The 15,521-nt window shown below is 46.5% G+C and overlaps 1 protein-coding gene across 4 annotated transcripts in view; it reads left to right on the top strand.

Moving 5' to 3' along the window:
• SLC20A2 (solute carrier family 20 (phosphate transporter), member 2) overlaps positions 1–15,521 on the top strand; it is a 115,035-nt gene that overhangs the window by 85,613 nt on the left and 13,901 nt on the right. For all 4 annotated transcript variants that reach the window (XM_010846385.1, XM_010846386.1, XM_010846387.1 and 1 more), the window contains 3 exons: positions 722–838; positions 5,632–5,835; positions 7,211–7,778. In XM_010846385.1, coding sequence (XP_010844687.1) covers positions 722–838; positions 5,632–5,835; positions 7,211–7,778 — 889 coding nt within the window. The remainder of the gene's footprint in view (positions 1–721; positions 839–5,631; positions 5,836–7,210; positions 7,779–15,521) is intronic.

The raw sequence follows: 15,521 nt of genomic DNA, 5'->3' as shown, positions 1-15,521 counted from the left end.
GCTGTGGCCGCTGCAGTCCTGGGCTACGGGCTGCCCTGGGGAGGCGGGGGCGGGCATCGGGAGGGAAGACAGACCCCTTCTTGCCCCCGTTTGTCCACTCGGGAATTTAGGTATTGAGATAATACTGTAAATGGGTTTATTCCCAACTTAATATGTCGTTTGTGCCAAGTTGGTCACTTTTTAATGATCAGCTTACTCACTGAGTTAACAACAGAGTCACAAGGCAAATAGTACATCTCCATTATTTCTTTACAATTTTATAATTCATTTATTTGGCTGCGTCGGGTCTTCGTCGTGGGCTTTCTCTACTTGTGGAGAGGGGCTACTCCTTGTCGTGGTACATGGGCTTCTCACTGCAGTGGCTTCTCTTGAGGAGCTCTAGTGCCCGAGAGCAACCGGGCCGCAGGATGCATGGGCTCAGTCGTTGTGGCACACAGGCTTAGTTGCTCCGAGGCATGTGGAGTCTTCCTGGACCAGGGGCCCATGTCCCCTACACTGAGAGGTGGATTCTTATCCACCGCATCACCCAGGAAGTCCCAGTCGTGTGTCTTAAACACAAGACTTTGTTCCCTAGAAGAAGTCTAGCACATTGTTGTGGCTGAGTTTTATTAAACACAGAATCCAGATGATGCACTTCAGGGCCGGCGCATGGCAGGAGTGGGGATGTCACACCCGGCCTTGGAGACGTGTCCCGTGACAGCTGTGTCCCCTCTGTCCCCAGTGATGGGCCTGGTCCTCCCCATGTGGGCGATTGCCCTCATCTCCTTCGGGGTCGCGCTGCTGTTCGCCCTCTTCGTGTGGCTCTTTGTGTGTCCGTGGATGCGGAGGAAGATAACAGGTAAGTGCTCTTCTGTTCTTCTGATTTGCACAAAGGCTCTGATTCCTAAGCCTGCAGGCATCATGCACCGTGACCCTAAGTGCCAGAGGGAACACGACCACGGTCAGGCCGGGCCCTGTCTCAGGGCGCCTGCCTGCTTTCTGGCTCAGACTTTTCCTGGATAACTTGGGATCCTGGTAAGAATGAGGTCCTCGTTGCCGTGGGTAACGGCAGGTAGCAAATCAGCAGCATAGCACTGCCCTCCCTCAAGAATGGTGAAAGGTAAAAAGAGCAGATTCTGAGTGTGATAACTGGAATTCCCACGCATCTCTGGTGAAACAAAAACTGGTACAACGATGGGAAAAGTTCGTTTAGCAGTTTCCTATGAAGTTAAGCAAACATTCACCATATGACTTAAGTAATTCCACCCCTAGGTGTTTATCCAAGAGAATAAGTGAGACTCGTACACAAATTAAGTCATACTAGCCAAGAAGTGGAGACAAGCCACAGGCCCGTTAACGAGTGAGTGGATGACCAAACTCTTCATACAGCAGAGGGCGGAGGAGCAATGAAGAGGGCGAACTCCCAGGAGGAGCCACGCACAAACAAACTCATCCTGCAGGGCTCCAGAGGGCACCAGTCCACAGCCACAGAAACCAGTGGCTGCTGGAGTCACTGCAGAAGGGGATGTGGGGGGACTCTGCAGGGACAGGAGGGGGCTTTAGAGACAGAAGGGCACTTTAGGGACAGAAAACAGAGCTCTGCAGGCACAGGAGGGACCCTTGCAGGACTCTGTCTTAATTGGGGGGTAGTTATAGTCTGTATTCGTTTGTCACAGGTCATCTACCTGCACATTTTAAAAGGCATAAATTTCATCGTACGGAAATCATACCTCTGTGAAAGCAGTTTTTTAAAAAAGAAGATCCTGGCTTAGAAAACTGCAGCAGCTACTTTCCTGTCACTGGCAACATGCCTGAATTCCAAGCCTTATGGCCACACGCTTTACAGGGCTCACAAAAGAAAAGAAGTATTTCCTTTTGGCCTCAGAGTGTACCTTACAATCATGGTTTGATCCGGACATATCTGAATTTGAAACCCACATTTCAAAGAAAAACTGAACAACCGAGGAGACGTTACCATGCTTATGAATGGGAAGGCTCAATACCGGAAAGATGTCCGTTCTCAAATCAATCTGTACATTTAATGCACAAAAATCCCAGCAGGATATTTTGTAGATTTAGACAGGTCACTTTAAAAATGTATATGGAGGACTTCCCTGGTGGTCAGCCTGCCATTGCAGGGGACGGGACCCCAGGAGGATCCCTCATGCCGAGAGCAGCTGAGCCTGTGAGCCATAATGAAGGGACGCCCCGCCTCCCCCGTCGGTGCAACTAGAGGAAGCCCTCACTCAGCAACGAAGACCCAACATAGCCAAAAAGAAACAATTCATTAATTTAAAAAATGTTATAGGGAAAGGGACTGGAATGGCCAAAACAAATTTGGAGAAGAGTAAAGATGAAGGACCCATGCCACAAAAAGCTACAGGAGAGTGTGGAACCGGCGAAGGGATAAACACCTAGATTAACAGAACAGGATAAAGTCCAGAAACAGACGTGCAAATATGGCCAAGTGATTTTCAACAGAGTCAGTTGCTGAAAATCACTGATACAATCAATGATACATCAAATGCCAAAAAAAGACCCTTGACCTAAAGCCTTACACCTTGGGGAAAAAAAAATTAACTCAAGATGCATCATAAGTATAAATAGAAAACTATGAAACTTTGGAAGCAAAAAGAGGAAAACTTTTGGGACCTTGGGTAGAGCAAAGAATGTTTAGGTTTGATACCAAAAACACAGTTCATAAAAGAAGTTGGTAAATTGCACTTCATCAAAATTAGAAACCGTTGCCCTCTAAGAAACACTATTAAGAGAAAAGACAAGCTGCAGACTGGGAGAAGGTGTTTGCAAGTCCTCTAACAAAGGACTTGTATTCAGAACATATGAAGAAAGCTCAGAAAACAACCCGATTTAAAACAAAAAACTTAAATAGCTGTTTCACCAAAAAAATATACATGAATGGCAAATGAGTACATGAAAAGCTGCTCGACATCAGAAACAGATTAAAATCACAATGAGGTATTCCCACACATCTATTTTAATGGCTTTAAGAAAAAAAAAAGGATAGTGCTAAATGCTGACAAGGATGAGGCGTGGCTGGAATGTTCATTCATGCACTCCTGGTGGGAACGCAAAAGGAGTTTGATGGTTTCTTATCAGGTTAATCACTTACCCACGCCTAGGTGTTTACCCTAGAGAAACGCACATTTAAATTCACACAGAAGCCTGGAGATGAATATTTGTAGCAGCTGTATTTGCTATCACCAAAAACTAAAAGCCTGGATTATCCACAGAACAAACACACACGTATTTATGGAAATAAATACATCCACATATTAGACTGCTGCTCGGCAGGGAAGACGAGCGGGCTGCTGAGCCTGCACCAGCATGGATGAACCTCAAGCGCGTTAATCGTGCCACGTCGGAGGAGCCAGCCTCAGAAGCACGTCTTATGGTTCCGTTTACGTGACATCTGTAGGGACAGAGACCAGACGGTAGTTGTCAAGGGCTGGGGCAGAGGGCCTGACTATAGGGGTAGGCGTTACAGGAATCTGGACTTTTAAGATTTTTTTTTTTAATGTGGACTATTTTTAAAGTCTATTGAATTTGTTACAATATTGCTTCTGTTTTATGTTTCGGTTTTTTTGGCCACAAGGCACGTGGGATCTTGTGGGGATCTTAGGTCCCTGACCAAGGATTGAACCTGTGTACCCTGCACTGGGAGGTGAAGTCCCAGCCACTGGACCGCCAGTGAGATCCCTAGACATTTTTTAGAATCAGAATTCTACACACACAGAGCCAGTTTGCCACGTGCAAGTTTTAAAAACTAATAATTAAAACACTACATTAGTACATACAACTTCAAACTAAGTAGCGATTTCACACTATGATGGATTCATATCCAGCTGCTGCTTCCTCTCCTGGATAGCCGCTCCCTGCTCTTGGTTGAGAAGGAACCCCACCCCCCCACCTTAAACATCCTGCTTGTCTGGTTTAACCCCAGTGGGAGTGATAAACTAAACTTGAACGCTCTTGATGTTTAAAGCTTTTTCTGATTGTTGTTGTTCAGTTGCTAAGTCGTGTCCGACTCTGTGACCCCATGAACTGCAGCACGCCAAGGCTTCCCTGTCCTGCACTAATTCCCTGAGTTATGGACCATGAAATCTTCGCTCCCACCTTTAGGCTGTAATGTTACAGTAGGAAAATGACATTACTACCCAGTCTGGCTTGCAAAGAGATTTTTTTTTTGGCCAATGACATGTATTTTGACATTTCAACATATAGGTACCTTGTTCTATTCATTTAAATACAGACTATAGCTAAGGGCGTGGACAGTGAACTGACTGCATGTTACCGCCTGAGTGACCTTCAGCCCCGTGATTCAGTCTCTCTGGGCCTCAATTTGCTCATTTATAAAATACAGAAAATGGTAATACCTGTTTCATACGTTAACACATTTTGGGGGGACTTCCTGATGGTTCAGTGGTTAAGACTCCATGCTTCCACTGCAGAAGCCCAGGTTTGATCCTTGGTTGGGGAGCTAAGATCCGACAAACTGCACAGTGTGGCCCAAAACAAGAAAAAACAAACCAAAAAACACAGTTTAAAAAATTTGTTATTATAATCTTTACAGATATTAACTTTTCTCATCTACACTGTAAGCAGCTTGAGGTCAGAAACCTGTGTGTACCTTTATTTATTCCGTGTAGTAAACAAACTTAGTTTTTGTTTTTTTCTAAAATCTGTCTTTTAGACTTAGATAAATATAGAGATAGAGGTATAAAGATTGAGGGCAGGAAGAGAAGGGACGACAGAGGTCGAGATGGTTGGATGGCATCATCGACTCAGTGGACCTGAGTTTCAGCAAGCTCTGGGAGACGGTGAAAGACAGGGAAGCCTGGCGTGCTGTAGTCCATGGGGTCGCAGAGAGTCGGGACACAACTGAGTGACTGAACAACAACAACGACAGAGACTGAAGTGATCTATCTAGGTAAATACAGAAACGAGGGTGATGCATGAGTGTATCCGGCAGAGGAACCGAGAAGACCGTGTCCGTGTCGGTTGGGTAGGTTAGAGCTTAGCTGTTTCCTCAGGGAACTGTGAGGCAGCAAGACCAGGAATCCACATACCAGATCTGATTACCAAGAGTGCACTCCAGCTTCAAATCCACTTTTTGAAAATCCCTGGTTTCTTTTGAAAGTAGAGGATTTTTCAAAGTAAGCAGAATTTCTCTGTTCCTTTTGAGGAAAATGATTTACTTGTTTTCTAAGACTTGGTGACCTGAGGAAATCTGAGCGCAGTCTCTTGTTGAACAGAAGAAAAGCAAACAGACCCTAACAGTATCTATGAAGACAAAAAGGATAAACATTTCAGTGATTCTGAGGTCAGTTTAAGAAAACAGAAGGCCGGTCTAGATGGTTGTAGAATTTACAGAATGTTTACCTTGGGAATCAGATCTAATCCTGTCTTTTTTGTTGCTTTTGGATAAGATAACTCAGGGCTGAGCCTCCATCCTTCCCTCCGTAGCTGAATTTTCTAGCCTGTTTCCCAGATTGAATTGTCCACTTTATTTTCCCTTTTATTTTTTGTTCCCAAAGTATGAAAGTATCACGATAAATGTTTATTTTTATATTCATTTGTCAAAAATAAGAATTCTCTTCCCAAATTTTCAGTTATGACTCTTATTTTCTTCAGGCAAATTACAAAAAGAATGTGCTTTATCAAGAGCCTCTGATGAAAGTCTCAATAAAATTCAGGAAGTGGAGTCCCCAGTATTTAAAGAGCTGCCAGGTGCCAAGGCTCACGATGACAGCACTGTCCCCCTCACGGGCTCAGCTGCGGATCCCTCGGGGACCTCAGAAAGCATGTCGGGGGGTCACCACCCCCGGGCCCCATATGGTAAGTCCCTGGGGGCTGGGGTGGCACGCGGCAGAGGCAGTTTTGGGGGGACAGTTGGCCTGCATGTGGCAACAAGGCTCCAGTGCACACAAGTGTCCCCAGAGAAAACGCAGGGGCTGAAGGGCCCAGGGTTTGGTCAGTCCCAGACCAGGCTTGTTCCTGTCCCGTGACTTTCCTCCAAGAGCCATTTACCTGCAGTCTCCCAGCAGCATCTCTGGGCCCCTCACCTGTGTCTTCCACATGCAGTCAACTAACTGCCGGAGATTGGAGTATCAGTTTATCCAGCTTTGTATACAAACACCTTCCTCCTGGGAGATGCAGAGAGAAAGCTGACGTTGGAACCGGGGCGGTGGTCCCACTAGAGAATCACAGAAACCATCAGGGCCATAGCGGGGGTCCTCTCTCCCACAGTGTTTGTGGACAGTGATGGGCCAGCTCCTGCCTCTGCCAGGCCCGCCTCCCTGCAGGGGTGCTGGCACCTCGGTCCAGGCCGGATCTGCAACTTGGCCAAGAAAGAGAATGATCTCTGCCAACTGATCTGACAGACCGCCTTTGACTGTGTCCACCAGCCTTTTTTTTTAATTGAAGTATATGGTTGATTAAACAGCATGGTAACTTCTGCTGTACAGCAAAGTGATATATGTGTGTGTATACATATATATATATATATGCACATGCTTTTTAAAAATATTCTTTTCCATTATGGGTTTATTACAGGATATTGAATATAGTTCCCTGTACAGTAGGACCTTGTTTATCCCTCCTATGAGCTTACGTCTGCTAGCCCCAGCCTCTCACTCCATCCCTCCTCCATTCCTCCTGCCCCAAGAACTGGTCTGTTCTCTCCCTTTGACTGTTCCTCTTTCATAGGTGGGTTCATTTGTGTCCTATTTTTAAGGAGCACTTGGAGTGTGTATCTCACAGGAAATGGGGCAAGTTTTCTATAAAATAAGCTCCTGATACGGATCCTCCTCCTACCCGTTCCTGGAAAAGGAAAGAGTGCTTCCGCATTTTAGGAGAGTGCAGCATCGTCTTTTAACTGCCATGCCGTGTTGTTAGTTTTACCCTTTGCTGTATGTTTCCAAGTTTCCCTTTTTATTTTTACCATACTGCATGGCCTGCTTAGTCAAGTTGGAAAATAAAGAGTACGGTGGGAAAATGCAAAAACCCTCACTGTCCAGCCTTCCTGAGCTGACATGGTGGCCCCACAGCACCCCAGGCGTGGACTCAGTCTGTCCCTTGTCTCTGCAGGACGGGCTCAGTCTGTCCCTTGTCCCCTTCAGCCGGGCTCAGTCTGTCCCTTGTCCCCTTCAGGCCAGGCTCAGTCTGCCCCTTGTCCCCGCAGGCCAGGCTCAATCTATCTTTGTCCCCACAGGCCGGGCGCTGTCCATGACGCACGGCACCACCAAGTCGCCCGTATCCAACGGGACCTTCGGCTTCGACGGCACGGCGCGGGCCGACGGCCACGTGTACCACACGGTGCACAAGGACTCGGGGCTCTACAAGGACCTGCTGCACCGCATCCGCGACGAGCGGCCGGCCGACGGGGCCCCGCGGCAGCTGCGGCGCAACAACAGCTACACGTGCTACACGGCGGCCATCTGCGGGCTGCCCGGCCTGGCCACACGCCGCGGCGACACGCCCGCGCCCGAGGACAGCGAGAAGCTGGTGGCCGATGCCGTGGCCTACTCGCGCCGCCGGCTGCGCTACGACAGCTACTCCAGCTACTGCAACGCCGTGGCCGAGGCGGAGATCGAGGCCGAGGAGGGCGGCGTGGAGGTCCGGCTGGCGCCCCCGCTGGCCGAGCCCGAGCCGCCGCGCGACGACCCGGCGGACGAGGAGAAGGAGGAGAAGGACTCACCCGAGGTGCACCTGCTCTTCCACTTCCTGCAGGTCCTCACCGCCTGCTTCGGCTCCTTCGCGCATGGCGGAAATGATGTGAGGTCAGAACTTGGGCGGGGCGGGGCGGGGGCGGGTCAGGGCGGGGCCGGGGTGGGGATGGGTGATGGGCGTGGTCTTGTGAAGCGGTGGGGTGAGGGGAGGGGCCTGGTGATGGTGAGGGGCGGGGGTCGAGGGTGAGGGGGCGGGGCGGGCACAGCAGATACCTGGCCCACTCTGGAACCATGCGGGTGGCAACCGCCCGGGTTGTGCCAACGCCAGGTTTTGTCCACAAGTGCAGCACCTGCATCTTCATCGCGTAGATCTTTGAGTGAACCAGATGCAGGGAGAGTTGGCCTGGGGTCAGAAATCACAACAGGTGGAATCAGTAGAGCTGGGCTTGGAGCCCTCATTCTGCCCAAACTGTCCCGGCTTCCTACCCTGGCCGGAGTCCAGTGCCATTTGGCATCAGTGCCTTTTGGTTTTGAGGCAGAGAGAGAAGTACCCAGGTTCCCCCAAGTTGTACAAGGGTCGTATGTGAGCAAGTAGCTCCTGTAGTGGAGCAGACCGCGTTTCGTGTCAGAAGGGGGAAGTGGGAGACCCCGGGGGCCGCTGTGCTGGATGGCCGCTCCAGTCAGGAGGGTCCCCAAGGGACACCTGCAGGGACTGAGGGCACAGCTATGACGGCATCTTTGGAGAACCTTCCGGAAGAGGGGAAAGCACTGCAAGGCCAAGGCAGGAGTGTGCCTGGTGGGTTTTCCAGAAAGAATCACTAGCAAGAGCATGGAGAGCTCAGGTCAGCTGGGCATGCAGGCCAGAATGTGTAGGAGTGCATAGAGTCTGGCCAGGCATCCGGATCAGTCACTGAATTTTCCAAAGCCTCGGTGTCCCAATTTGTGAAATGGGGGTAAAACTAGTACCAACACAGGAGATTTCTATGAGGATTAAGGGGAGGTGCTTATATAATAAGATAAGAACAGTCCTTTCCCATAATCAATGTCCAGACATTTTCACTATTATAGTTATTATGCAGCCTAATGTTTCCGTCCAAACAAGGGAAATGTGCCATCATTTTATATATTTTTTTATTTTATTTATTTTTTCATCATTATATTTTTTTGGCCCAGTTATATGACTCCATTTTACACCATGTGCAGCTGCGCTTCTGTTCTTTTTAAAAGATGTCTTCTAGCCACACAAAGAGGCCTGGACAGATTATGTTCTGCTCAGCATCACCTAGGCATTGCCATCTTATTTTATTGGGGGCACTATGTTCTGTCCTCTCTTAATAATTTTTTACTCCCCTCTGCCACCAGCCCACTTCCTCCTCCTTATCACAAATTATTTATGGAAAGCCTGGTACCAGCAACACGTTATGAATTGGATCCCTTTCCTTTAGAACTAAGTTCCAGTTAAGGAGACAAGAAAGGCATACTCCTGGGAAAGTAACAGAACACCCCAAAACAGCATTTCAAGGCCAAGGAAGAGTCTAGGCGGTAGCTGCCGCAGGTGGCCAGAGTGTAGAGCAGCTGTTTGCAGTTTGGAGGCTGATCTTCAGGCTTTTGAGCAGGGATGTAGTCTGATGAAAGCAAGGTTTAGAAATAACAGTGTAGCAGTGAGGAGGGGGCTTCTGTTTACTCAACAAGTGGGTGTTAAGTGTGTACCAGTCCTCAGAGCTGAGGCACTTGTAACTTACTCCAGGCCTACTCAGAACAGTCCTTTGTAGTCCTAAGTGAAAGGAAGTGAAAGTGTTAGTTACTCAGTCATGTGGGATGCTTTGTGACCCCATGGACTGTAGCCTGCCAGGCTGCTTTGTCCAAAGAATTCTCCAGGCCAGATTACTGGAATGGGTAGCCACTCTCTTTTTCCTAGGGATCTTCCCTACCCAGGGATCGAACCTGGGTCTCCCACACTGCAGGCAGATTCTTTACCGTCTGAGCCACAGGGAAGCCTGCAGTTCTAAGTGATACCCCTCAGAGACCGGGAATCTGAAGCTCAGAAATGTGACTCTTGCCCAGGGCCACGCAGTTAGAGAGACGCCAACGTGGGAAGACAGCTCTCTGTGACTCGGTCTCCAGACTGTGGAGGGTGGGCTGGAACCACAGGCGTCATTCAAAGCCTGTAGGGAGCTTGGGAGTTATCACTACATCCTGACAGCAAGCGAAAACCAAATAGACTGAAAAGTCAACAACTCTTCTTGGATCTCAAAGGGAGAGGAGAGCACAGGACAAACCACTGCCCCCAGGGTCAGAGAGGCAAAGATGCAGGGAGTCCTGGAGGAGGGACTCAGGAGTGGATACTGTGCTGAGGGCCATGGAATCCTGGACTGGAGCAATGGGCCCTGGAGGCTCAGGGGGGACAAGTAGAGTTAAGGCTCTGGGGGACCCAGGGTAGGGGGGGCCCACTATCCAGAAGCCCTAACAGTGAGTATCAGGGAAGAGGAATCCCTCCTGCCCTGGGGGGGAAGGAAAGCAGCCACTAGACAGAACAGAGATCGTGTGCTTAGCCAGGCTGCACTCAGGAGACACCGGGTCACCAGAGCCCAGCCTGCAGGGGATTACTACAGGCTAACTGACCTGGAAGGAGAAACACACTCCAGACTGCCCTTGGCTTCCCCTCCGGAGAAGGTAAACTCCCAACTCCAGCCATCCTGTCTCACATAAGGAGGGAGGAAATACTGAGAAACAATTGCCAAGTTCACAGCTCAGAGGCACAGTCTCAGTGAGAGACCAAGACCTCATCAAAGGGGTCATCAAAGGACCCACAGAAGGCTTCTCCATTCCCCAGACCCACCACATCACTAACAGCCTATTGACAGCAGTTCCTTCTACCCAAGACATCGCATCTGCATATCAAGAAAAATTTCCGAGGCACACCAAAAAGCGAAAAACACAACTGGCAGAGACAGAGCAAATAGCAGAACCGATATGGGGGAGATGTTAGAATTATCAGACCAGGAAATTTAAAACAACTATGATTCATATGCTGAGGTATCTGATGGACAAAATAGGCATCCATTAGATGGACAGGTAAGCAGACAGATGAGAATCCTAAGAGAACCAAAAAGAAACACTGGAGATCAAAAACACTGTAATAGAAAGGAAGAACGCAGGGGGCTTTCCTGGTGGCTCAGTTGTTTAAAATCCACCTGCCAATGCAAGAGACATGGGTTTGATCCCTGGGCCAGGAAGATGTAACATACCATGAAGCAACTGAGCCTGTTGAGCCTGTGTTCTAGAGCCTGAGAGCTGCAACTACTGAGCCCATGCTCTAGAGCCTGTGCTCCCGAAAAGAGAAGCCACCACAGTAAGAAGCTTGTGCATTGCAACTGGAGAGTAGCCCTGCTGGCCACAACTAGAGAAAAGCCCTCATAGCAACAAAGACCCAGCAGAGCCAAAAATAAATAAATAAAAAAAATTATCTTTAAAAAAATGATGAATGCCTTTGATGGGTTTATTAGTAGACTGGACACAGCTAAGGAAAGAATCTCTTAGCTTGAGGGTGTGTCCATATAATCTCAAAAAGCAGAGAGAACATAGATCGAAGAAACACAGAACAGAACACTGAAGGAACCCGGGAACTACAAAAGGCACGGCGTAATGAGAAGAGCAGCAGGAGACGGAAAGAAAGGAACACAGGAGGTGCCTGCCTGAGTCACGGCAGTGGCAGGGTCTCTGTAAGCTGATGTCAGACATCAGACCGCAGATCAGGGAGCTCAGAGAGCGCCAAGCAGGACAGATACACAAGAAGTACACGTTGGCACATCAGACTTAAACTTCGAAAAATCAGAGATACAGAGGTATCTATAGATATAGAGAGACAAAGATAAAAATTATATATGACTTCCCCTCAACCCTGCAATCAAGAGAGTGGAGTGAAATAGTTTGTGAAGGGGAAATCCCACCAAATCAGACTTGAGTACCCTGTGAAGTCCTTTAAAAGTGAAAGGAAGTCTTCAAGAGAAAGAAAGACCTTCTCAGACAAAGAAAAAATGAGGGAATTTGTGAAAAGCTGACCTGCCTTGCTGGAAATGTTCAAAGGAATTCTTTAGATAGAAGGAAAATAATGTGTCAGAAACTCAGATCTACATAAAGTCAGGAAGAACACCAAAGAAGGGCTAAGTGAAGGTAAAAAGAACAACTAATTCTTCTTCTTCTTCATTGATCTAACAAATAAGAATTATTTCAGAACAATAAAACCAATAGTGTAGTCAATTATATGTTTATGTATATGTTATATATATATACATATTTAGTTTAATATATAAAAACATCAACAAATTTTAAAAAATAGAAATGATACAGTGTCTGCTCTGAGGCCATAATTGAATTAAGCTACGTGTGTGTGTGTGCACATGTGTGCACACTTATGTCTGCTTGTGTTAAGTGAATGAGTGGTAGCAATGATACAAGGGATGGAAGGGTGGAACTAGGGTTATTTTTTAAAGCTATCTACACTTAACTTACATGGTTTATATGGTAAAGAATCTGTCTGCGATGTGGGAGACCTGGGTTTGATCCCTGGGTCAGGAAGATCCCCTGGAGAAGGGAATGACAACCTACTCCAGTATTCTTGAGTATATATTCTGGAGAATTCCATGGACAGAAGAGCCTGGGAGGCTATAGTCCATGGGGTGGCAAAGAGTCAGACACGACTGAGTGGCGAACACTTGCACACTTTCACACTACCAGTAAAGTAGTAATAATGTTATTGCAAAGGGGATTTGGATTAATCCTAGGTATATATGGCAAGCTCTAGGGCAACCATCTTAGAAAGTTAGCAAAAAAGAAGTATAGCCAATATGCGAAGAAGGGAGAGAAAAAGGAATCATATGGAATGCTCGGTTAAAACAACAGAAGGGGGAAGAAAAAGGCAGATGACAAAAATAGGAGCAAAGAACAAGGACAACAGATAGAAAGCACCAACAGATAGAAAGCACCAACAGATACGGTGGATGCTAATCCAGCTATGCCGGCAATCAGTTTGAATTTCAGTGATCCAAATGCACCAGTTAAAAGACAAGAGATTATCAGAGTGGATCAAAAAACACAACTCGACTCGCTGTTGTCTACCAGAAACCCACTTGAAATGTAAAAACACAGCTTAAAAGTTATTTAAAAAAGGACAAAAAGTAAATGGAAGAAGGAAAGTATAGCATGCTAACACTAAAAGAAAGCAGGAGTAACTGTGTTGATTTCAGACAGAGGAGACGTGGATAGATCCAGCAGCAGAAATCATTAAGGACGTATTTGAGCAAAACAGACCATCGATCAACTGTGTATAAATCAGTAACAAAAGATTACTAGAAAATCCCCAAATACATGGAGATTAAACCACACGCTTCTAAATAACATATGAAACAAAGAAGATGCCAAGAGAAATGTTAAAATATGTTAAACTAAATGAAATTGAAAACACATCAAAATTTGTGGGAAGCAACAAAAACAATGCTTAGAAAAAAGTTTATAGCATTGAATTCATATACTGCTGCTGCTGCTAAGTTGCTTCAGTCATATCTGACTCTGTGAGACCCCATAGATGGCAGCCCACCAGACTCCCCCGTCCCTGGGATTCTCCAGGCAAGAACACTGGAGTAGGTTGCCATTTCCTTCTCCAATGCATGAATGTGAAAGTGAAGTCACTCAGTCCTGTCTGACTCTTAGTGACCACATAGACTGCAGCCTACCAGGCTCCTCCATCCATGGGATTTTCCAGGCAAGACTACTGGAGTGGGTTGCCATTTCCTTCTCCAGAATTCATATACTAGGAAAGAAGAAAGATGTAAAATCAATAAGTTTCCAGCCTAGGAAATAAAAAGCAAATTATTACTTAATCCAAAGTAAACAGAAGTTAAGAAATAATAATTAGAGCTAAATAAATGAAATTAAAATCAGGAAATGAATGGAGAAAAATCAATGAAACTAAAAGCTGGGTCTTTGAAAATATTAATGATATTTATAGGCTTCTAGCCAGGCTAACTAAGGGAAAAGGAGAACACAAATTGCTGATACCAGAAATGGAGAAGTAGACATCACTATAGATCTTATGGACAATAAAAAAAAGTTAATAATACTATAAAAGCAATACTATGAATAATTTTATGTTCGCCAATTTGATAAGCTAGATAAAATGGACCAGTTCTTGAAAGACAGAACCTGCCCAAACTCACACAAGAAGAAACAGACTACCTGATAGGCTTGTATCTATTAAGAAAATTAAGTCAATGATTAACAATCTTTCAAATCAGAAAGCACCAGGCCCACATGGGTTTACTGGTGAATTCTACCAAGCTTCTAAGAAAGAAATTATACTTGCCTACAGTTTCTTTCAGAGGACAGAAGCAAAAGGAATACTTCCTCACTCATTCTGTTAGGGCAGCATTAACCTAATACCACAACCAAAGTCCTTATGAGAAAACTGTAGACCAACATTTCTCATGAAAGTGAAAAGTGAAAGTGAAGTGACTCAGTCAGTCTGACTCTTTGCAGCCCCATGGACTGTAGCCTACCACGCCCCTCTGTCCATGGGATTTTCCAGGCAAGAGTACTGGAGTGTGTTGCCGTTTCCTTTTCCAGAGGATCTGCAACCCAGGGATCGAACCCGGGTCTCCCGATTGTAGGCAGACCCTTTACCGTCTGAGCCACCAGGGGCTCCTAAGGATATGCTAGTATCTTAGGGCAGTATAGGATATGCTAATGATGGACACATGTCAATTTGTCTAAACCCATAGTACATATAACACCAACAGTGAGCCCTAGTTTAAACTGTGGACTTCGAATGATTCCAGCATGTCACTGTGGGTTCCTCAGTTGTACCTGATGTTCCACTCTGGTGGGGATGTTGTTGATAAGGAGACTTAAAGTCTTAATTTTTAAAAAAAAGCTGTGGAACCCTCCCCCCCAAAAAAGACAGTGTGTGCTTGTCAAGAGCCTGAGTGACAACCATGGGTCTCGGGGATGGGTGAGCACCTGAGTGAATCCTAACTCACATCCCAGTTCTGCTTCCTGCTAGTGACAGGATTTTAGCATCAGTTTTCTCATCAGTAAAATAGGAGACCAATGCCTACTTTGCAGGGTTGGCCTGAGAAATAGATATATGGTTTGTGGTTCCTTTGTGGGGAGGCTGACATGGTTGCCCCACACTGGTAGTTGATGTTAGTAGCTGTGCTGGCAATGAAAATGGAAAGAAAGAGAGAAAGAAAGGAAGGAAAGAAGAGCTTGGTTTTTGTGTCTACTTCCTCTGATCTTTGAGTCGCACCACCATGAAGATGGCTACTGTAAAAACAACGTAGCAAGTGTGGGCAAGGACGTGAGAAACTGGAACCCTTGTGCACTGTCAGTGGAAATGTAAAATGGTGCGACCACTGTGGAAAGCAGTCTGAAGGTTCCTCAAAAAATGGAGCGATTCCACCTCTGGGTATATACCCAAAAGGATGGGAAACATGGCCTCAGAGACATCTGCACACCCACGTTCACAGCAGCAGCTGTTCACAATCACCAAGAGATAACGGCAACCCATCACTTCATGGGAAATAGATGGGGAAATGGTGGAAACAGTGTCAGACTTTATTTTTTGGGGCTCCAAAATCACTGCAGATGGTGATTGCAGCCATGAAATTAAAAGACGCTTACTCCTTGGAAGGAAAGTTATGACCAAGTTAGATAGCATATTCAAAAGCAGAGACATTACTTTGCCAACAAAAGTCCGTCTAGTCAAAGCTATGGTTTTTCCAGTGGTCATGTATGGATGTGAGAGTTGGACAGTGAAGAAGGCTGAGCGCTGAAGAATTGATGCTTTTGAACTGTGAT

The sequence above is a fragment of the Bison bison genome, unplaced genomic scaffold, assembly GCF_000754665.1.
Source record: "Bison bison bison isolate TAMUID 2011002044 unplaced genomic scaffold, Bison_UMD1.0 scf7180017864236, whole genome shotgun sequence".
NCBI lineage: Eukaryota > Metazoa > Chordata > Mammalia > Artiodactyla > Bovidae > Bison > Bison bison.
The sequence above is the reverse complement of the archived record's forward strand: the minus strand, read 5'-3'. Positions and strand labels throughout refer to the sequence as shown.